At 35.7% G+C, this 24,694-nt stretch overlaps 1 protein-coding gene across 1 annotated transcript in view; it reads right to left on the bottom strand.

The window, feature by feature from the left end:
* Positions 1-423: 423 nt before the first annotated feature.
* LOC138148888 (large ribosomal subunit protein uL23-like) overlaps positions 424-24,694 on the bottom strand; it is a 53,759-nt gene continuing 29,488 nt past the window's right edge. Inside the window, exon 2 of the mRNA XM_069071780.1 lies at positions 424-495. Within this exon, the coding sequence (XP_068927881.1) occupies positions 424-495 (72 nt within the window). The remainder of the gene's footprint in view (positions 496-24,694) is intronic.

The raw sequence follows: 24,694 nt of genomic DNA, 5'->3' as shown, positions 1-24,694 counted from the left end.
ACTATTTGGTACTGACTAAGAAATAGGGTGGTAGATCAGTGGAATATATTATGTATATAAGATACAGTAATAAATGATTATAGTAATCTACTGTTTGATAAACCTAAAGACTGTCTTCTGGGATAAGAACTCACTATTTGACAAAAACTGATGGGAAAACTGGAAAATAGTATGGCAGGAACTAGGCATGTTAAGGCTCAGAAGTAGTAGTTATACTATTGCTTAGATTGCTTATTGATTAGATCATTTCAGAAATGTTACAAATCTGCTACATTTTCCATTTATCTGTTGCACTCTTTCCATTTTCATCTATGTATGCTCTTGTGATGAGCTGGATTAGCCAGGCTTCGTGTCTGGCTTTCTTTAGGTTCCCCTCCACTGCCTTTTCATTTTGTTTGATAATACTTCTTAACTTTAGCCATACTACCCTGAAATATTTCGTAAATGAGCTTGTACTCTGAACTGATGCCGCTCTTGGTCAGCATGCTTCTCTACCTGATAAAGAGGGAAAAAATAGACAACTGTTGGGGACTGAGGCAGTTTCTCAGTTTTTAAAAATTATTTTTAATGACTGCTGAACGCATTTTTGGGTAAGAAATGGTGATAAGAAAGATTTTTAAAGCTTTTTTTTTTTCCATTTCTCATTCTTCACAGTCTACAGCCTATTTAAATAGATGAGATTGTGTGGTGTTTTCCCATTTCTTTCTTCTAATTTGGTATTGATTTTGACCATTGTTTGAACTCATCAATGGTCAGAGACAATTCTGTCATAAATAACCTATTATCTCTTTATTTCCTGTCTGTTACAATATAAACCATCATTTTTTTAATGAAGCCAGAGATTGGTGCTTACTGTGTCCAGCATATTCCTACTTTCTTCTTGAAGAATTTATTAACATTGTGAAAATGGGGTTTCTGACTTGTCTATTTGCCTCTGGTCTCTTTTATTTGTTAATATTGAATTTTATTTTAATATATTATACACATGGTATATTGGTATATGTATAAAACCACATATGGATGCACATATATGAATTATGCACACACATATATAGTTACATATACACATATATGTGTGTGTATGTATACATACACATCTCTGTTTATTTTCCCCAATGTTAGCCACCCTCGAACTGACATTATCAAGTATCAAAATACACATTGACTTGGTTTGGAGAATTTTCTTTTTTGGATTTTCATAATTTTTTTCTTATCCTGCAAAAGGTGTCATATAACCTGAGGTTATCTTAATAAAATTCTTTTTGCATATAGTAATAACACTGCAAGATAAGTTGTCCATGTATCACATGAAATAAAACTATATGTTTCATTGCTCTTGGTCCTGCAATGTAGATAACTTTCTTCTTTTTCTTCCCTCTTTTAGGAAAACATGAGAATATTCCTTCCATTGAATGGTGTCTTCTTTATTTCTTCTAATTTCATCCATGGTAAGAACACCAATATTGATGGGTCTCAGTTCTTTCAGTAGAATCACAACTTGTTGATTACTGAATAGTGATTTCTAATTTAAAGTATGAACAGTTCAATTAATTTCTATAGAAGGTCAAAAACACTGGATGATTCCTAACACCATCTGCACCCTTTTCTGTCAGTATGTCACCATGACTGTAGAAGCTCTAGAGGGACACAGAAATGTGCACAGTATTTTGTATTCTGTGACTTTGCATTTTCTTTTGTTTCACTGGCCACATAATACACCACCTTGTGATAAACATGATGAGCTTCTCAATATTTCCCTATGCTGTTCCATTAAGGATCATATATTATATGGTACTGATTGTACTCAGTACCTCCCTAGCTTGGCGTAAACTGCTGTGATTTCTTGATGTGGGCTTTAAGAGTTCAGTCATCTCCATTTGACAATTCAATATTGGTGCAGGACTTTTATGAATCGTTTTTATCCAAAACCACAGCAAATCAGGTGCCTTTCATTAGGTATGCAGAGTGGGCTGGGATATCTTATATTCTTTGGTAGTATTTTAAATATCCCAATCAATCCTAGTCCCTCAAATATTGCTTTTAGTCAAAGCTTTCATATGAAAAGTTCTCATGTGCTATGTACTATTACCAAGAGAAAATAAAATGACTGTCATATAATAGTGCAATATTCTTATAGAAGCAATTCTTAGTGGAAAAAGAACCTGACCCAATTTTGAATAATTTTAATTTCTCAAGCAATTTCTCTTTTACTTGAGAAACATCTTAGTATACATGTTAGAGAGCAAACAGAGTAAGGAAAGTTTGATTTTAAATCCTGCTTTGGACCCTTGCCAGTTAGGTGAACCCTGGGTAAATCATTTAATTTCTGGAAGCTGGGGTTTCCTCATTTGTAAAATGGGTATAATTGTGCCTACCTTACATTGCTTATAGTGGAGAACATATATACATATATATATATATATATATATATATATATATATATATATATATTCATAACAAGTTCAAGTTGTGGACTAATCTGGAATTCTATGTAGTTCATCTTGTGATTGCATTAATCTGAAGAGGTTAGTTGAAAAAAGCCTCCTAGAATAAAAAAATTTTACTAGAGGTGGTTCAGTAATAACCTGGGAACTATAATGGCAGATATCTCAAGTCATTAATTCCTCTCTGAGTTTCAGTTTTCTCCTCTGGAAAATATAGATTGGGTGATCTCTAAAATATCTTTCACACATCCTACAATCCATGCTATATTGATCTACTTGGCTCATAGACAAAACATAGTAAGAAAAAGTCCAGCCTACATATGTTGTGGCAAAAGCATCTGTGTGTGCGTGTGTGTCTCAGATGAAAGTCATATGATTGGTGCTTAATACAAGTATGAGCTGGGGAAAACGCATTTGATTATTACAACTCCAGCCCAGCCCCTTCTTCCCCCTCTCCCAGTTTTCATGGCTCAACTGATCCAAAAACCAAGTGTTGTCCCTCTCCTCAAGTGTTACTTTGCTGTGGTACAGTTGTAGTTGTTTTCCAGGTCCCTGTCCTGTATTCTTTAATAGTCATCTCAAAGAATATTTCAGTGATCTAGATGACAGTTGTCAAACATATAGCTTACTGGAACCAAATTAAAATTTGACTGGGAAATAGTTAATAAAAAAATTAAACACAAACATAGATAATATGAACATGTGCTTTTCTAAGCCAATTGACCATTGTCATGGATCCCTATGTACAGTTTAGTAGCTCCCTTTTTAATTTAATTTTGATGCCACTGGGGTGGCTAAGTGGTGCAGTGAATAGAGCACTGGCTCTGAGTTCAAATTAGACCTCAGAGACTCACTAGCCATGTGACTTTGGGCAAGTCACTTAACCCCAGTTGCCTCTCAAAAAAAGAAAAAAGAAAAAAATTTGATACCACTGGTCTAGACTACCCCACTACCTTGCCTCATGAGTAACAGGGCAGTATCCTAATTAGTTTAAGGTCAACTCTTTGTCTAAAATTCTACATAAGTTTGATCTCTGAGTGGTTTTGGGCCTTTGGATGAAAGTGTTCAACCCCCTGTCCACCAGAGCCACCAATCCACCCATGGAACGGGGAGATTGACAGGGCAGGTACCCACCTATGCTCTTCCTCATTGGCATCTGTACTCCTCCCGTGGCTGCCATCCATATGTGGCAGGATTACTCTTTAGGAATAGTCACCTTTTCTCTTGTTCTTCAGTTAGTTTACAGCTGTGGACATGTTTGCATGACCTTGTCACTCCATTGGTAATGGTGAGGGCTTCTTAGAGAATTTGTACATTGCGCCCCTTTGATGATTACATTTTTCCTACGTAATAAGCACTAGTAGTTTGTGGGTTAACGCATCTGCAAACCAACAAGTGAAGAGACATGGAAAGAAGCAGTGACTCTCCATCCTACTGATATACTAGTATATCCTCAGAAGTCAATAGCTGCTTGATTTTTCAGAAAATCTGTCCATCCTGGTGAGTTCAATACCACATCGCTCCCCTTTCCAGTATGGCCTAATGAAGCAGTTTAGGCATGGTTACCTCTTGTGGAAGGAGAATATGGTGGAAACTGAAGGGAGATTTGAGGAGCTTTATTTTTGGAAAGGGAAAATTTTCGACTGGATAAATCTTATTGCAAATGATGCACATAATATAAATAATTTCATTTTCAATGGCACTAGATGTTCCAAATTAATATTTTATTTTTCCTTCTTCTCGGATATTAAAAAAAAATCCAAACAATCTATGATTTCCTAGTCTTTTCATGAGTTCATCCCTTGCTGATCTTGTCATCAGGACATTTTTTTTTGAAATATGTAAAATATCTGGAAGCCTATGGAGCAAGATTTCTGTAAACTATTAGAAATTTTAGTGGCTAAACTAAATGAGCTAATTTGATAGACAAAATCTCAGAGTTGGAAGGGACCTCAAAGGACATTAATTCCAATGTATGCATCAGCAAGATCACCCCTATACTATCCCCAATCACTGATCTTGCCAATTTTTCTTGAAGATGAAAAGGAACCTAGTCCCTCCTTAGGATACCCATTACACTTTTGGATTGCTTTTAACTCTTAGAATGTTTTCAGTTACATCCTTTTTGGTACTTCTACCAATTTTCCTATTTGTACCATCTAGTATCATAAAGAATAACTCCTCTTTCACATGACTGTCCTTTAAATATTTCAACTATTTTTTTAAACATTTGCTAAATGTTTAGGCTAAAGGCTAGAAGGAACTACTGTTGTGATTCACAAGGGACTTAGGGTCCTTCCCCCTCCCTAATCTGTGAGGTTATTGCTGGGAAAATCTGACTTCTCAGTAAAGAAAATAGGCCTTACATTTCTTAAATTCACTGGCTTACCCCCACTCCCACCTCTACATCACAAGACATAGAGGTTAAAAATTTCAGACACTGTTATGGGTTCAAATTTCTAAGAATTTTCCCAGTGGAGGGGGAAGAGAAGCTAAAACTGCATGCAGTACATCATATGAATAAGTATAGGACAAGTCATTTTATTCCCATAAAGAAAGCAATGATAAACATAAGAGAATCACAGCATGGATGAACAGATTTAAATGGGATTAAGTAATTAACTGATGGGAGCAAATACAGTTGTCTGAGAGACTAAAAATTCAAAGCAGGATGTTGTTGTTGTTATTTCTTTTTGCAAGGCTGGTAATTAGACACTTCATATTTTACCACTGAGCTGGCATTGTCCCGTTGGATTCCAGCTTTGATAATTTAGGTGGCCTCTCTCTGATACTAGCTCTTTCCTTCACCCCATTCCAGTCTTGCCATTACCGAGGTGCTCTCTCCCAGAATTGGTCGAACTATCTAATGCACCTGTTTCCTCTTGCCAACAACCATTGCAGCTCTTGGAGATGCCAATGCCTTGCCAGTGGAAGATCATAGGTTCATAGATTTTGAGTTGGAAGGAAGCAAATAGGTCATCAAGTTTAACTCCCTCGTTTTAATATGAAGAAACTGAGGCGTTAGAGGCTAGAACTTGCCCAGGACCATGTAGATAGCCAGTTTCTGAGGTGGGATTTTAATGCACGTCCCTGCCTCCAAGTTCAATACTATCCATTATGCCCTGTTGCCTATCCCATACCTACTTGTTCCATATATGGATGTAATATTTAATATATGTAGAATACAATGAATAGAGGTGGCACAGTGGATACAATACTGTACCTGGCTTGAAGGAAGTCTTGAATTTAATTCTGGCCCCAGATACTTACCAGCTGTGTGACCTTGGGCAAATTATTTAGCCTCTGTTTGCCTTGACTTTCTCCTCTGTCAAATGGGGATAATAACAAAACCTATATCCCAGGGTTGCTGTGAGGATAAAATAATATATTTGTAAAGCTCTTTACAAAACAAGAAGCTTCAGATAAATCTGAGCTATTGTTGTCACACTCTCTAGATTAAAAAAAATGTTGATGACGCTCTCACCTGAAAAATGAGGAGTCTGTGCTAAATTATTTCCAAGGTTCTAACTAGAAAATTATACAATGATGAAGATGATGTTTGCTAATGTAAGATAGATAATGGATAAAGTGTGGGGAGCTGAAATGTGTGTGTTCTATGGGTATAATTTTAGCTTCAGTGTGGTAGGGGTCAGTAGAGAAATTTCTAGTCTTTTAGATTTATATTTTCAATATAGATTAGCAGACTTGTGGGAAGCTACAAAATTGACAATATCTATAACTGTCAAATCTCCAAACATCTCCTTCCTGATCCTGTTATTAATACTTATACTTATCACATTTACCCCACTTCCAACCCTCACCCCCCCAATACAGTACTCACAGCTATTCTTCCAACTAAGTCAAACTTTGCCATGGTTAAGGAGAGTCTATTAACATGGTTCCTATAGGGGCAGCCATAAGAAATTTCTGTGATTGTTCCTCTTTTCTGCAATTTCATTCTCTTATCATCCTGCTAGTTGTCCTTGACTCAATTGCCTTTATAACATCAGTTTGAATTAGCCCTTGTTTGTAGCTGATGAATTGTCAGGAACCAGATATCTGGCAACTTTTCTGCTCAAGTGATGCCTTTAACTGACTTCAGCTTATTCTTCTGCACATCCATTTCCTCCACCTCACCAAATTTTTATTTCATATGTATGTTCTCCCTGGTACCCTAGTGGTTAGAATTTTGGCCTACATCTGGGTTCAGTTTCTGTGTTGAAAAATATTATATTTTTTCCAGTCTTTCAAATTAGGCACCTGGGGGTACAATGGAAGGGAACTGTGTCTGGAGTCAGGAAGACTTGAGTTCAAATCTGACATCAGTCATTTACTAGTTGTGCGACCTTGGGTAAATCACATAACTTCCCTTTGATGACTAAAAAATCAGGATAATAAAAAAAAAAACATCTACCTCTCAGGTTTGGTGCAAGAACTGAAATAAGATAATATTTGTAACAAGTGCTTACTGATAGGTGCTATATAAATGCTTCTTCTCCTTTTCTTTCTTTCATCTTCCCTCTCTACCTTGTTAAAGAGTATATATATATATATATATATTTTTTTTTAAGCAATTGGTGTTAAGTAACTTGCTCAAGGTTACACGGCCAGTTATATTGTGTGGGTGCCATGTATCTGAGGCCAGAACCAATCCCAGGTCTCCTGAAGCCGAGCTGGCACTCTTACTCACTGCGCTACCTGGCCGCCCCAAAGAGTATATATTAAAATTGTTTGCCTGTTATTTTATTTCACAATATCCTTAACTAAAATTGGTTTCTAATATGCTTTTCCAGTGCCTTAATTTCCATGCATGTACTAAATGGTCAATAAATGTATATTTCTATTTTTTGACAGTTTCTAAAATATTCTGGTCATAATTTACTGAAGAATTTCTGTCACCATATGGAAAGAAATTTAAATTGAATTATGCTGTTTCTTCCCTCACTTTCTCACAGTCCAAGATCTCCAAAACAAGAGAAAGCTTATTTTGACACATTGTTCTCTGGATAGTTATGCCAATCATCAAATGAAACAAAGGCCAGCAGAGCCTGGTATTTCTTTTCTATCTCTTCAAATTATGCTGTATACTGTAAATAACCCTAATAAGGTTGACCTTGGATATTAACCTTACAGAAATTTCTTTAGTTATCACTAGATGGCCAATTTGACTTTTATAACTTAGATCTTTTGTATATTAGACTAGTGACTTGGGAAATACCACTTAAGATAGAGTGAGTGTAATTTTCAGATACCTATTTCACTACTGGGAAATGGGTTTTCATTGAGAGGATCTTGTTCATTGATTTATAGCATGGGGAAGGAAATATTCATTTCCAAAACATGCTTCAGGTTTTCACTTTTACATCAACACCTGTTTTTCAGTTTTGGTGAAATGTTTCATGCTAATCACTACCTCAGGCACAATTCAGCTGGTGTCTTTATTAGCCCTCCCTTTAAAGCATAACCTAATCATATTTTGTTGTTGTTGTTGCCATGGATGTTTAGTAATATTGAAGAATTACATGATGCTCTACCTTCTATGACATTTCTTCTTGAACTGACTCTACCATAATCAACCAACAAGAGTTTGACTAAGGATCGGGGTCCACTCTTCAAAGGCAACCTTTTAGAAATTTTTTTCCTTTAGCATACAAAGAAATTAAGAACATTTCATTTATTTACTGATGTATTCAAAATACTAAGTGTGTCTCTTATCCAAATTCTTATTAAATATGTACAAAATAGAAATAGATCCACGAAAGTAAGTCCAGATGTTAGAAACTGTCATCCTATTATTCAAATGCCATTACTTTAATGCCATTATCTACTTACTGTAGGGCTACTTAAATTCACACTTCCCATTATTTTTGCAACACAAGAAGCAAACAATATGGAGGGATAAATAATAGCTTATGAAAGTGTAGAAAATTGGGGCTACAACATGCTCAACATAGTTATGTTCATGATGCATTTTTCTCTTGACCTTTGGATTTTTTCTAATGTGAATATTCAAAGATTCTCTTACTCCATTATTGCACACACATAGCATTTCACTGGGATGACTATAATAAAAACAATATTTTATTGAATCTTACTGTGTGTAAAACATTGTGCTATGTGGTAAGGATATATAAAATTTAGATAATACATGACCCCTATCCTCAAGGAAATTATAAGCTTGAAAATGGATGATTACTAGCATTGTTGTAATAAAGCATGTGATATGGCAAGTACATTAGTCACAAACTAAAATATTTGTGGAGGTCTGGGGGAAAGTTGTTACAACTGAATTTGGGGAATGGATCATGAAATGCCATGTTTGTGTGCAACAAAAGTGGGATAGAGAAGTAGATTTAATAAAATTATGTGATAAAGTATTCAGCATAAATATAATAAACTTCCCAAGAATTATGGAAGAGACTTAGGAAGTAATGAAGATTATGAGGCTGGTAATAAAGTCATTGAAAAGGTTTGAAAGAATCATCCAATGATTAATAGCTGACAATAGGCCAAATAGGAAAAAGGTGAATTGCATTGACCTTGAAAGAGAAAAAAAGCATATATATATATATTTTAAGCAATCAGGGTTAAGTAACTTGCTCAAGGTTACACAGCCAGTTATTTCTGGGTGTGGTGCTAAGTATCTGAGCCCTGATTTGATCCCCCAGGTCATCCGGACACTGGAGCCAGTACTCTTACTCGCAGTGCTACCTGGCCGCCCCAGAAGCATATTTTTTCTAAAGAACTGGACTGCAAAAGTTCAATGAATTACTAGAGACAATTGAAAAGACCTGTTACTAAATATTTTTCAACCTGATCAACTCAACTTTGGGCTCAGATCATTTATTACCCATATGCAGAATTTACACAAGATAATACAACATAAGTTGCATTTCACAGTCAAAGGAACATGTTCTGTTATGTTAAATCCACCTTGGGGTTTTTTTTCCATTGTAGAAAATTAGACTTTTTACCTTTTAAAAATTTCACTTTTTATTCTGAAATAATACACCAGAAAGAGAGTATTTCCACATATACTGCATAACACAAAAGAAGATTGTATATGAAACTTTAAGTTACCATTTTATACTGTTTTTAAAGGTTATATGATGATTTCCACAAATCACTTTCATAATTGCCTAAAACTGTCTATGGTTCATCCCTTACTTCCTTCTGGCTTTTTTTTTTTTTGTTCCATTAAAAAATGCTTCATTGGGCACTTAAAAAAATGTTTTTTTTGGCATTACCATTGTTAACCTCATTCTCTTCCCCATTCAAATGAGAGATATCTGCCCTCCCACCCCAAAAGAAATTCCTTGTAACAAATTAGCATGGTCAAATGAAATAAATCCATGCCTTTAAGTAAGTCTCTTTCTTCATCTTGAGCCCATCATGTCTTTGTCAAGAGAAGGGTAATATGCATCATGATAGATCTCATGACAACATGAATGATTTATTGCATTGATCAACTTTCTTAAATCTTTTAAAGTTTTGTTTTTGCTTTTCGATGTCATTGTACTTCAATAAGTTGTGCTCCTGGTTCAGTACTCTTCACTCTGTATCAGCTCATATTACTTAGCAATCAGAAATCATATATTTTGTAAACTCCTATGGCACAACAATATTTAATCACAGACATATGCTACAATTTGTTTAGACATTCCCCAATAGTTTGAGAGGCAAACTATGGTCCACCTGAGATTCTAGTTATTAGTTTTTCTTTTACATTTTAATCCCCCTTTCAGGATTAGGAATCTTAATTTAGTTCAAGGATATTCCCTTCTATTTTCTTCCCTGTTAATTGCATAGCCTTCATCACAGTTTGTTTCTCTGTTAAATCTTACTTATCTCTACACCAAGCTGAATTCATCACCTCTCACAGTAGGATACTTCATCATAGGTTCTGTGGTATTGTATTTGGTCATTGAATTAATTAGAGTTCTTAAGGGTATTTTAAAAATTGTTTTTCTCTATTATGTTGTTATTACATAAATTGTCTTTCTTCTTCTATGAATTTTACCCAGAATCAATTTATACAAGTTTCCTCAAATTTTCCTGAAATAATACTTATTTCCTACAGCAGATTGGTATTCCATTTTATCCACACACCATAATTTTTCAATCATTCCACAATTAATGTCCACTCCCTTAGTTTCTGTCTTACTTTTAGAAACCATACAAAAGCTTATTATACATATGTATACATATGTGTCATGTGTATCTTTATTTACTCTCGCATATATGATTTCTTGAAGTATACTGTCCAGTCTTTTTTGCAATCATTTTCTATGTGTCCATTGTCTTTAAAATTATTTTTATTCATTTTAAACTTAAATACAAGATGAAAAAATAAAAAAGAACATTTCTATGTATACAGCAGATAATTAGAGAGAATTCAATATAAAACAATAAATTTCCATCTTATTAAAAACTATATAATAGGGAGTCAAGATGGCGGAGTAGAAACAGGACCTCCCTGCAGCTCTGGCTTCCACCTTTCCCCAATTCATGTAAAAGGGGACTCTAAACAAACTTTGGAGCTACAAAACCCACAAAATGACACAGAGAAGCTAACCTCCTTCTGAGGACAGCCTGGCAGGCCAGCAGAAATTGGCCAGCACAGCACTCTGGGAGCCAAGCCCAGCCACACAACAAGGCTTTAGCCCCAGGGCAGGCCTGACCAGGCACCAGCTGGAGGGACTCCAGATCACCTGCAGCTGTGGTCCTTTCCAGATTCATCAACACATAGATGGGAAGGACAAAGTGAGAGGTCAGTGCAGTGCGGATTTGGGACCCAGTAGTTGCGAGTACCTTGGCTTTTGCTGCTGGGGTGAGAAGCCACTGAGATGCCCTGCACAGCCAGTGCCATGTGGGAGCTTCAGCCCCTGGCCTGCAGAGTGAAGAGGGACCAAGCAACCAGTCTGAGGGGTAATCACTCTTGCTTTAACCTGCTTGGATCTGGATTGCAGTCTAGGGTGGGGGTCCTAGGGTGTGTGTCCAGGTTGCCGAGTGTGTGGAGGCTTCAGCAAGGGCTCCCAACTAATACCTCAGGCAGCTGAGAAAACTCCAGCATTTGGGACAGAAGCTCCCCTGTCTGGTAGCAAAGTCCTACTGTGGTAAAAAGCCCAAAAGTCAAGTAATTGAGTGGCAGCATGCTCAGGCAAAGGAAACAAAGCAAACAGGAGAACCCAACATTAGATTCCTATTTTGGGGACAAAAAGGAGCAAAGCATGGAACAGGAGGAAAACAGTGAAGTCAGAACTCCTGCACCAAAAGCTTCAAAGGAAAATAAAAGCTGGTTACAGGCCATAGAGGACCTTAAGAAGCAAATAAGAGAAATGGAGGAAAAATTGGGAAGAGAAATGAGAACAATGCAAGAAAATTACAAAAAGAGAGTCAATAGCCTGACTGAAGAAAATAACACCTTAAAAAACAGACTGACTCAAATGGCAAAAGAGGCTCAAAAAGGCAATGAGGAGAAGAATGCCTTAAAAAGCCGAATTTGCCAGACGGAAAAAGAATCTCAAAAGCTCAATGAGGAGAATCATTGCTTCAGAATTAGATTGAAGCAAATGGAAGCTAATGACTTTATGAGAAATCAAGATGCTATTAAACAGATCCAAACAAATGAAAGAATAGAAGGCAATGTGAAATATCTCATGGGAAAAACCACTGACCTGGAAAATAGATCCAGGAGAGATAATTTAAAAATTATTGGACTACCTGAAAGCCATGATCAAAGAAAGAACCTAGAAATCATCCTTCAAGAAATTCTCAAGGAAAACTGCCCTGGTGTTTTAGAACCAGAGGGCAAAAGAGAGCTTGAAAGAATCCACCAATCACCTACTGATAAAGATCCAAAAAGAAAACTCCTAGGAATATTACAGCCAGGTTCCAGAATTCCCAGATTAAGGAGAGAATGTTACAAGCAGCCAGGAAGAAACAATTGGTATATTGTGGAAACACAATCAGGATAACCCAGGATCTGGCAGCTTCTACACTGAGGAATCGAAGGGCTTGGAATATCATATTCTGGAGGGCAAAGGAGCTGGAATTAAAACCAAGAATCACCTACCCAGCAAAACTGAGTATCATGTTTCAGGGGAAAATATGGTTATTCAGTGGAATAGAGGACTTTCAAGCATTCTCGATGAAAAAACCAGAGTTGAATAGAAAATTTGACATTCAGATACAAGAAGCAAGAGAAGCATGAGAAGTTAAAGAGGGAAAAGAAACTATAAGGAATTTATCAAATTTGAACTATGAACATTCCTACATGGAAAAATGATAATTGTAACGGATGAAACCTTTCTCAATATGAAAATAGTTGAAGGGAATATATATATACACATATATATGTGTTTATATGCATATATGTCTATATCAAAGGGTATACAGGCATATGAATACATATGTGAATGCTTGTATATATGATTACAGGTAGACATAGAGAGAGGGCACAGGACCAATTTAATAGGAAGGGATGATACTTAAAAGGTGAAATTAAGAGGTGAGAGAGGAATATAATGAGAGGAGATGGGGAGAGACAGAATGGGGTAAATTATCTCATATAGAAGAGGCAAGGGAAAATGGTTACAATGGAGGGAAGGAATAGGAAGGCAAAAGGGAATGGGTCAAACTTATTCTCATTGAATTTGACTCAGGGAGGGAATTAAATACACACTAAATAGGGTATCTCACCCTACAGGAGAGTAGGGGGGAAGGGGATGAGAGGGGGGATGATGGAATGGAGGGCAGTCTGGGGGGGAGGGAAGTTGGAAGCACCCACTTTTGAAAAGAGATGGTATCAAAGTAGAGAATAGAACTAGTGGGAGGTGGGATAGGAGGGAGGGAAATATAGTCAGGCTTTTACAATATATCAACTATGTTAATGTTTCTCATAAGCTACACATGTTCAACCTATACTAAACTGCTTATCTTCCCAGTAAGGGGGGGGGGGTGACAAGGGAAGAAGGGAATGAATCTGGAATTAAAAATTTTAATATTAAATGTTTAAAAATGTATATATGAATATGTACTATTATGGATATTATTTTACATGTAATTGGGAAATAAGATATACAGGCATTGGAGCATGGAGATCCACTGTGTCCTACTGGAAAAGTCAAAGGGGATATGAGAGAAGATATGGGAGAGAGCAGATTGGAGGAGGGGATATACTGTTGGGACTGCTGTTTTGGGGCGGTGGGTAGGGGGAAAAACAGGGAGAAAATGTGTAACTCAAAATCTGGCAGAAATGAATGATGTAAATCAGAAGTTAATAAAGCATTTGAAAAATGAGATTTGAAGAGAGAGAGAGAGAGAAAAAAAACATGTAATGAATCCTTGACATTGTTTTCAAAGCAACCCAGCTTTTCTGGGCTTTTTTCTAGATTTTCTTTTGTATTCTACTGTGTACCTTTTATTTTATTTTTTTTCTCATTCTCTACTCTAAAGAAGGCTAAAATTAAACATGATTATATACATATAAATGCATATCAATAAGCACATACATATAGACAGATGTATATATTTGTAAGACCATACTATGCTTATTTCTATTTGTTGGTTCTTTCTCTGGAGGCAGATAGCATCTTCCTTCATAGGTTCAAGTCTTTTAATGTTTTTTTTTTCCATAAATCAATCAGCTTATCATTTCTTATATCATTGTAGTATTCCATAACAATCATATACTATCTGAGACATTATCTATGTAAGTTTTTCCCACATTTTTCTGCTTACCTTCCAATCTTGGCTATATTGGTTTTATTTTTACAAAAGTTTTTAATTTAAAATAATGGAAATTATCCATTTTATACCTCAACAATACCTTTACCTCATATTATAGTTTAAGGTCTAGTACTGCTCAATCCCCTTCCTTTATTTTTTTAACCTTAGTTTCTTTGAAATTCATGACATTTTCTTTCCAAGTGAATTTTGTTATTATCTTTTCTAACTCAGTAAAATATTTTTTAGTAATTCAATTGGGATCGCATTGAATAAATATATTAGTTAGGTAAAATTTAAATTTTAATTACTGTTGATTTTACCCATCCATGAACAGTGAATATTTCTCCAGTTATTTAAAAGCAACTTTATTTTTGTGATCATTTTAAAGGAGTCTCTTAAATTTTCTTTCTTTGACCTGTTTTCTAGGTCAGTTGTTTTGATCAGTGTGATAATGATGATTTTCTTATTGTTTGATGTCATAGTTATCATGATAGAACTTGAATACAGATGACATAGGATAGTCTTAATAGCCACAAAGAATATTATTTTGACCTATGTTAAACTTTTCTCAGGTAGTTAATACTTGCAACTTGCAGTTTTTGTTGGGTAAAACTCTTGACCATCTGTAGTAGTCTCTGAATTATTTCCTTCTTTCTGCATTAGTCAACCCAGACCCTTTTTCTGTTTCTGATCCTGATAAAGAAACTCCTTCTACATGGCCTTTACCCAATTTTGGTATGGATAAGTGACCCCTAGATTTCTATCATATCTGGTTCTGAATAGAAATGGCACCTTATTGAATTCTTTCAAAAATCTGAACCAGCTCTCCCAACTCTGACACTTGACAATTACCAAGTTAGGTTTATTCTAAAAATGTAGGATCAGTTCAATATAAAGAAATGAAAAGAAAAGCAACTAGGTATTGCAGTTGATAGAATACTGGGCTTGGAGACAGAAAGACTTGAGTTCAGTCTAGCCTCAGACACTAACTTAGCGACCCTCAGTCACAACTCCTATTTGCTTCAGTTTCCTTATCTCTAACATGAGAATAATAAGAGTATATGTCTCTCAGGGTTGTTGTGAGGGACAAATGAGATAATATTTGTAAAATGCTTAGCAACATGCTTGGCACATGAGAGACACTATATAAATGCTAGCTCTAATAACAATTATATTACGTAAAATTATATTACTTATCATGTCACTAATATAAAGAATAAAAACCTTATGATTTTCCCAATAATTTTCAAATAAGTTCTTGACAAAATATGACATTGGTTTTTATTAAAAATCCATTTAAGTGAATTCAAGAACAAACATTTTATGTAATAGAAAAAATTTAGAGATCTTTCTAATTGGATCACAGGTGAAGCAAGGGTGGCTCTATCACAAGTACTCTATTATCATGCTAGAAATGCTAGCTATACCAATAAGATGAGAAAAAATGAAGGGATAACCATAGGGAAAGAAGAAATAAAATTATTACTTTTTTCAGATGACATGATGATGTATTTAGAGAACCCTAGGAAGTTAACTAAAATTAGTTGAAATAGTTGATAGCTTTAGCAAAGTTATAGAATATGAAACATCAGCATGAATCAACATATCTAGCAAGAAAGTCTAGAAATAGAAATTTCATTCAAAATAACTACAAAAGTTATAAAATATTTGGGAGCATATCTACCAAGATTAACATTGGAATTATATGAATCCAATGATAAAACACTTTTTGCATAGATAAAAACAGATTTAAATAATGGAAGAAACATTAATTGTCCATGAATAGTCTGAGCCAATAAGATTTTAAAAATGACAATACCTTAAATAATTTACTTATTTAGTGCTCTACCCATTAAACACCCCAAATCATATTTTATAGAATTAAAAAGAAATAATAAATTTCATATGGAGGAACAAAATGGAAAATGAAGTAAGTACAATCAGAAGAACATTGCGTGCAGAAACAACAATATTGTAAGATCAACTGTGAATGACCTAGCTATTCTTAGCAAAGCAATGCTCCACTTCCAAAGAACTCATGATGAAAAATGCTATCCACCTCCAGAAAAAGGACTAATGGAGTCTAAATGCAAATTGAAGCATACTACTTGTCATACTTTATTTTTTTTCATGGGGTTTTTTTTTTTTGGTCTATGTTTTCTTTAACAAGATGACTAATATGGAAATACGTTTTGCATATATATTGCACATGTATAACCTATATCAAATTGCTTACCATCTCAGGGAGTGGGGAGAAGAGAGATGAGAATTTGGAACACTAATATTTTTTAAGTGACAGTTTAAAATTTTTTTTACATGTAATTGGGGGAAAATAAAATAGTCAAAAAAATTTTAAAAGCAGGGATGAAGTTTAAATTGTTTTTCAGACAAGTAGAATGTGACATTACTGCCCCTTCCCCCTCAAAAAAAAATGCAGAAATGTACTGAGATATTTATATGAGGTATCTTTAATGGGATCATTTGGTAGGTGGAGAGATAGGTAGTGGGCAGCACATTTTGGGAGGGATAGACGGCTTGGAGTGATCTTTTCCCTTGCACTTTGTGCCTGTAACTCTCAGTGTCTTTAAGAGATGATCAGACTCATCACAGGCTGTGTCTTTTGATACAATGGTGACTGAGGGTAAAGGTAACTCACACTAAATGGTAAGGGGCAGGGGGGGGGTGCGGAAAGCATTAGAACTTCCTTTATTTCCCTGCTTGGGTTCATGTAGCCTAAGAAACAGGATTGAGTCTTTGACTTTTCCATTTGTTATTTTCCATTTTAGGTACATGGTGCACTCTTCTATCTGATCTAGGAGCTTGAACCATGATGATCTGGGAATCTATAAATTTATGCCACATCTAAGGATCCAGTGCCAGCTTTGGACATAAACAGGAAAAATTCTACATAGAAATTGAACTAGGCTGTGAGCCTAATGCCTAAACAGAGGCTGAGGTGATTGTGCCCCCAGATATTTGAGGACCTATTTTTATGTTTGTTCTTGTTATATCTTTTAAGTAAATATACCTTTGTGTAAAAAAAAAAAAAAGCCAGGTGCTGAGTGGTTAAATGGAACCTTGGTTGTTAATTCCTGGGCCTCTAAAATGGGACAGTCTGTGGGGCCTTAAGTTAATGAAAGAGAAAAGAGACTACCCAACTGCTTCAGGATACCCAAAAACCCTGAGTGGAGTAAAATGTAGCAGACCTGACCCTGAGAGAATGGAGCCAGAGGCATTCATGTTACACAGATATTCACATGATCTTTGTAGAAAATCTACTTTTCATTTGAGTCACTGTTTGCTTTACTTAAATAATTACTCTCTTCTTCCTTTGGGTAATCTCTAGATTTACAATATTTTTTAGACTGCTTCATGTTTTCTTGGATTTACATACCCCTCTAGATTTAGTTCCTTAATTAAGTCCATGTCCCAGGGTCAGACTGAATCTCTTGCAGTTATTTAGTGTTGTCAGCCTGCTTGGTCTTGCCTATGATAAATTGGATTCCTATGTTAACCTCCCTGGATCTTCAGAACCCTTGGTCTTCAGAGATTTTTTATGGCATTTCAATACAGTACACTAAGGACCTCAGAGTCTTTGGTTGCATGATCTGTCCAAATTTGAATGCTATCATGGCAAACTGATCATTGCTTCTCCAGGCCTTCCAAGATTCCTACCCTGAGGCATTCTGATCACCCTGAGACTTTCACAGGATAGCCCTCCTGTCACATTGCCTCTGGACATAGAATCCTGAAGGTTATATGAGTCTCTGACTAGTCTTCAGTCATGCTAAGAGGAAATCAACTGGTTTGCTGGCACTGCCACTCTATGGCCCACAAGCTTCTGACTGACTTTTTTGTGTCATTCTGGGGTTGAAGAAGTTACTCTAGTTTCTTACTGGGTTACTCAAACATTATTTGATGTGATATGATATCTTTGGCAGGAAAACTCCAAATGGGGGAGTCAGACATGACTGAAATGATTCAATGACAACAGCAATGTAACCGGGATAAATTAAATTGATAGTCTCATCTATTAATGATATTTGGAGAACATTGCTATTCAAGGAGAACTCCTTCTCTAGTTTGTGCCCATTGTTGTACATCTTCTGTAGCACTGGTGAACACCTTATTGCTATGACATCTTCCTATTTTATACCTCACTTGATGATTATATTCAGCTAAATATTAAATAAGGTTTTCTGCTATTTGTCGTGATCTTGTTCCATTTTAATTATGTGGGAAAGTCTTCAAAGATAACTTTAAAAGCTATATTCATCCTATTGAGGAAATTATTATTTTTTTTGAATTTTGGTTGATTTTTTTTTTACAAATGCACAGAAGGATTTTCCATTCTGTCAACTGTAATTTTTGTGATGTGATCTGGCATAGAAATTTTAGAAAATCTGCTGTTCCCTTTTCATATTTGAATCTGGAATATTTAGTCTTTGGACCATTCTCATAAAGATTTTAATAGATGAAAAACAGCTTTATGGATCACTACTTACTGATATTTTATCAGCATTGCTATTTTATCTCAATTGATATGATAATATTTTAAGGAAAAACATAAGAATTTATGTAATTAGACTCAAAACATGCAAGACTGAAAAGAAATTTTTAAAAAGTATTTATTAAACACTTACTGTGTGCCAACACTGTGTTTTGAGTACTCGGGACATAAATAGAAAAGCAAGATACCTTGTGCTCATAGGGAGTTCCCCTTGTAGTTGTTAGAGATGCTATATGAAGAAGTTAGCTGCAAGGCAGATTGAAAGGTCCAGGAAGCTCTAGGATTCTTTGGCATATCAGGTGACAGTGCACAAAAATCTAGAAGGAACAGTGGCAGGGCAAATAGGAAAGCCCTGAGCACTAAGGGGCACAGAGGCGGGGCAGATTGTCAGGTCAGTTTATTTTCCATTTTATCAGAAGAATTGTGCATGGTGACTCACTGCTCATCTAAAACAGTGTAAGTGGCCATGCCTGAGAAGTGGAGGAAGTTGAAGGGGCCCTAAAATGTTGGAAAGGGGTTAGTGGTCTTAAAGGGCCACAGTGGAAGGGGAACTATTGTTCACCTGCTATGGGAGTAAAGATGTGTTAGAGGAGGGGAGAAAGTTGCATTTAGCTGGGAAGGAGAAAGGAGGTCATTGGCAGAAAGGTTAAGAGGGCAGGGATTCCACATGGCATCTACTCTGCAGGACTTTCTTTTATGCCCCTCCACATCCTGTGATCTGGGCAGTTAGTCCATTTCAGCGTCTGATATAATTTAGGGGCTTTGTTAAAGTTGTCTGAGGACCAGTATCATTTTTCTAACCCCTGAGCTCACTCTTAGCTATAATCAGTAGACCAATAATAGTTTTTACTTCTTCCTATTAGTTCTGATGAAGAAAGGCAAATTAATTTGAAGTATGAGGAGCTGGGTACTTCTTTTCCTTGTTCTTTGTATTTTCCCCTCCCTTCTTTCCTTTCCTCCTAAGTTTGGAGTCATAGGACCTGGGTTCTAATTCTAGATGCAGCACTTACTACCTGGTGACCTTGAGAAAATCAATTAACCTCTCTCAGCCTGGGATTCTTCATCTGTAAAATGAAAGGGTTGGCCTAGATGGCCTCTGAAGGCCTTTTCAGTTTTAAATCTGTAAGCCTAAAATTGATTTAATAGGAGACATAAAACTTTCACTTTGGACTCACCATTTAAGTAGAACCACATACTTTTTTTTGGGAAGTTGTTTAGACTGTGAAGATAATAAGAGGCTTAAGGTTTTAGCCATTCTTCAATATCTCAACAATAACTGACGATAATGTGATCATGCCACACTATTTTCTATTTTCATTATTTTCTTTGTCACATAAATAAGATGTCAAGAGTTTTAATATTTCATGAGCAGCATTCTGTAAATCATGGTAATGTACTGTACTACTTTGACCTTTTCAATATTGTGTGATTTGGTTGGCTGGACATTCTATTTATAGCCCTGCTGAGTACTAGAGAAGGAATGAATAGCTGCTGCTAATGAAAATACAGTATATTGAAAGAGTCCAAATGATGATACTGTCTTAGGGAAGATGATAATATTTCACCAGATATACAGCATAAGGCTTTATAATTCTGATAAATCATTCTCATGACAAAAGGTATAATGAGATTAGAAAATTGCCCAAAATTAATCCACTTAATGATAGGGTTTATACGTTGCCTAAAGAGATTGTGCAAATTTAGCTTAATCCCATTGGATCCCCAAAATTCAAAGCATAGCTTCTTTTCATTTTCTGTAGCAGTGATCAAGATGATATGTTTAAAATTTATCAATAGATGTGTTAGAATTGACAAGAATGGTGAGGGTGGGAAGGTTTTCTTTTCCCCCATCCCTAATTTATTCTGCTTTTAAAATCCATGGCTTTCTCTCATATTTATTTGTGACTTTGTGACTGTGTCTCTTTTCAAAAACAGTGAGGTGCTGAATCCATGAGGAATTCTCCCTCTATGTCCCAGGACATGACCAGATGGATAGAGGTAGAGAGTGGACTTTTGATTTAATTAGTATAGAGAATTCTCAAATGGGGAAACTTACTCTATCAATGCAGATTAGCACCTTCTCTACAATTTATAGATTTGGAGAATTGCCTAGAGCAATGGTATCAACTTAGGAGGTAGCTAGGTGGCTCAGTGGATAAAGCATTGGGACTGGACTCAGGAAGACTTGAGTTCGAATCTGACATTGGTCATTTACTAAATGTGCAACCCTGGGTAAGTCACTTAACCTTTGCATTAATCCCCTGGAGAAGGAAATGGCAAACCACTCCAGTATCTTTGCCAAGAAAGCCCCATGGACAATATTGGTGGCTATGTTCACAGGGTCATGAATAATCAGACACAACTGAACAACACAAATGGTGTCAACTCAAATAGAAAGGAGGGGGGCAGGCTAGTAATCCAGATATGAGTACATGTGGGCAATATATTGACTCAGTTTTAGTCTTCAAGGTTGTCTATGTTTATTTTTCTTTGCTTTTTTTTTCTGTTGGTAAATATTTCACAATAGCATTTCAATCTGGTTCAAATCACACATTCTGGAGTGTTGTTGGCTGTATGCAGCCTAAAGGCATCATGTCCAGTATCTCTGACCTAGAGCACTAAGAGGTTTAAGTGACATACCCAGGATTACACAATCAATATGTGTCCATCAGTACCAGAACCCAGGTCTTTCTGGCTCTGAAGTGAGCTCCCTATCCACTATACCATTCTGTTTCACTAATGTCAAAATCCTTCCAAAGCTACATTATAGGGAAGGAGTTTTGCAATTAGATCAGATTCAAAGAAAATGAGAGAGTTGTTCATACAAAATGGTTAACTGGCATTCTGATAGTTAAAGTTCAAGTCCCCATTTGTTTTCTGCCTTGTGTCTCTTTAATGATATTCTTAACCATTATGAGTTGTTTGTTAAATAAATTAGTATTATTGTATTCAGATGTCTTTTAGAACATACATTAACCTCCCTGGAGAGGGAAGTGAGGGATAGGCTGGCTTCATTCCCATAAAGAGAATCTTTTCTGTGTCAATTTGTGATATTACTTCATTGTTATTTAAATATAATTTTTGGCCCATGAAGATGTGGAAAGGAAAATGAACTTTCTTACCATGCTCACTAATTTGCCATGATATATTAGTCCATGCATGAGTAGTCCTAATTAATTCACTGACCTGGCTCATTTCATAGCCATAACCTCTTTATTTGAATTCTCCAATGAGACACTGGTATGTCATCTGACCCCCAAAGCTTTATAGAAAGAAGGCCCAGAATACCTCTCCTATCTCCTGAAAATTTTAAAACTTTTACTCTATGCATCATAAATTAAGAAATTTCATTTAATTTCCTATAGGTCAAAAAGTCATTCAACTTCTCTTTTTAGAGAAACAGCCAAAACTTGCTTGGCTATATAAATACATTTGCAATTAGTACCTAGGAATGCCTCATTTGAAAAACCTAAGAGTAACTATAACATGTTTAGAAGATTTAAGATGAGTTAAGTTTGATTTGTAACATATGGTAGATTTGAACAGATTTAATTTTATTGAAAGTTAATCAATGGAAAGAAAATGAAATCTATGTAATACTATCAAGTCAGTAAAAAATAGACTCTATGAAATAGTAAGGTTTGATCTGGAATAAGAGAAAGGGTAATTTTTCATGATTTATAATTCTTAGCAAGTCATAGCTAAAGATTGTCTTAGGGGCACACAGAATTATTGAAGGCATTCCACTGTGTGGGTTAAATTTTTACACTGGCAAGGAAAAATTCAATTCCACTCAATTTGCATATTTATAACCTTAAAGTCATTCTTGACTCTTCCTTCTCTTATATGATAATAATCATAACAATAATAGTTAGCATTTATATAGCACTTTAAGATTTTCAAAGGACTTTTTGAACGTTATCTATTTTGTTTTCCCTCACAACAACTCTGGGACATGTGTTATTTTTTTTCTCATTTTATAGCCGAGAAGCCTGAGACTCAGAAAGGTTAAGTGACTAGCCCACGGTCACATTGATAGTTAAGTGTCTGAGGCCAGACTGAACTCAGGACTTCAATGGTTCCAGTCCAGCACTCTATCTACTGAGCTACCTAACTTCTACAGTTGTCGATCACCTTTCCCCTGTCTCCACCTTTCTTGCACTGATATCCATCTCCTTTATACAGCTAACTCCTTAGTTCAGGCCCTCACCATCTCTAATCTGGAAGATAGTCATGGCCTCATAGTTGGTTTCCTTGCTTCTTATATCCTTCCTCTCTGATTCACCACTGACAGAGCTTCCCGAAGAATCTTAATAAAAGATCAGGTTTGACCATATTATTTCACTCATGAAAAACATTTAGCATTTTTTGCTATTGTTGTTCAATCGTTTTAGTTGTGTCTTAATCTTTTTGACCTATTTGGGGCTTTCTTGGCAGAGGTACTGAAGTAGTTTTCCCTTTCCTTCTCCACCTCATTTTACAAATGAGAAAACTGAGGGAAACAAAGTTAAGTGATTTTCCCATGGTCACACAGCTAGTAAGTATCTGAGGCCAAATTTGAACTCAGGGCTTCCTGACTCCTCTCCTGTACAATCTAGCTGTCCCTATTATCTGTACGATTAAATAAAAATCCCTAACCTGCTATTTAAGAACTTCTGCTCTGCCTTCTCCCTGCCTTTCCAGTACTAATTACTATCATTCCCCTTCATGAACACCAAGCTCCATCAAAGTGATCTATTCATCAAAGCCAAGACTATATCTTTTACTTTCATGCATCTTCATAGGTTTTCTCCCATATGTAGAATATACTCCTTCCTAATCTCTGCCTCTTAGAATTTTGGACATTCTTCAGGGCTCAGATAAGATATTACCTTTTATATGAAGCACTTTATGATTCCCTACAGTGACTATTGATTATTACCATTATATTTTACCTTATATTATTTTTATTATGTTATCATATCATGTTATGTGCATACTAGAATATAAGCTCTTCCCAATAGGTAGTCAAGGAGTAAAATCAGGGAGTTTTCAGAGAAAGAAAATCAAGTTATCATAACACATGGGAAAAATTCTCCAAATAACTAGTAATTCAAAATAATCAAATTAAAGCTATTCCAAGGCTCCACTTTATGCCCACCAACTTGCAGAGATGCAAACAAGACAATGATAATTGTTGGAGAGGATGCAGGAACACAGGCACACTAAGACAATTCATTGGAACTGGGAATTTGTTCAGCAATTCTAGAAAACAATTTGGATCTATGCCTCCAAAGTCACCAAACTGTGCTTACCCAATGACCCAAAGATACCACTACTAGTGTTCTAATCCAAAGAGATCAAAGAAAGAGAAAAAGGACCCATGTGTAGAAAAATAGTTATAGCAGCTCTTCTTTTGTAAAGGCAAAGAATTTGAAACTCAGGGGGTGACCATCAATTGGGGATTAGTCAAAAAATTGTGGAATTTAATTGTAATGGAATGATTATTCTGTAAGAAATGACAGAAAGGACAGTCTCAGAGAATTGTGAGAAGAGATATGTGAACTGATGCAAAGTAAAATTAGTTGAGTGGGAGAACAATGAATACAATAACAACATTATAAAGAAAAACAACATTAAAAGACTTGAGAATTCTGATCCCTCCAACTACCAAATTCCATTGTGGGAATTTGTTTCACTTAACTAAATATCTGTAACAAAGGCTTTGTTTTTTTTCTTTTCTTTTTTGGGGGCCGTAAATGAAAGTGAGTGGACCCGAGATACAGCAAAAAAAGAAAAGAAAAAAAAAAGAAACCATTGAGGCATGTTGTAACAAAATGTACAGTAACAAAAAGAAGGGCCAAGAAAAAAATCACAGGCAAGTAGGACATCTTTGAACACTAAAGCTTTGAATGCTGAATTCATTATATATTTAAAAGGAAAAAGCAATCTTGACATAACTGAGATCTGCAGATTCATGTACCATCTCTCTCTCTCTCTCTCTCTCTCTCTCTCTCTCTCTCTCTCTCTC

Source organism: Petaurus breviceps, unplaced genomic scaffold (assembly GCF_028583685.1).
Source record: "Petaurus breviceps papuanus isolate PSGF00001 unplaced genomic scaffold, PetGlider_PUasm1.0 90842, whole genome shotgun sequence".
In the NCBI taxonomy this organism is placed as follows: Eukaryota; Metazoa; Chordata; class Mammalia; order Diprotodontia; family Petauridae; genus Petaurus; species Petaurus breviceps.
This window is presented reverse-complemented; position numbering and strand designations above follow the sequence as displayed.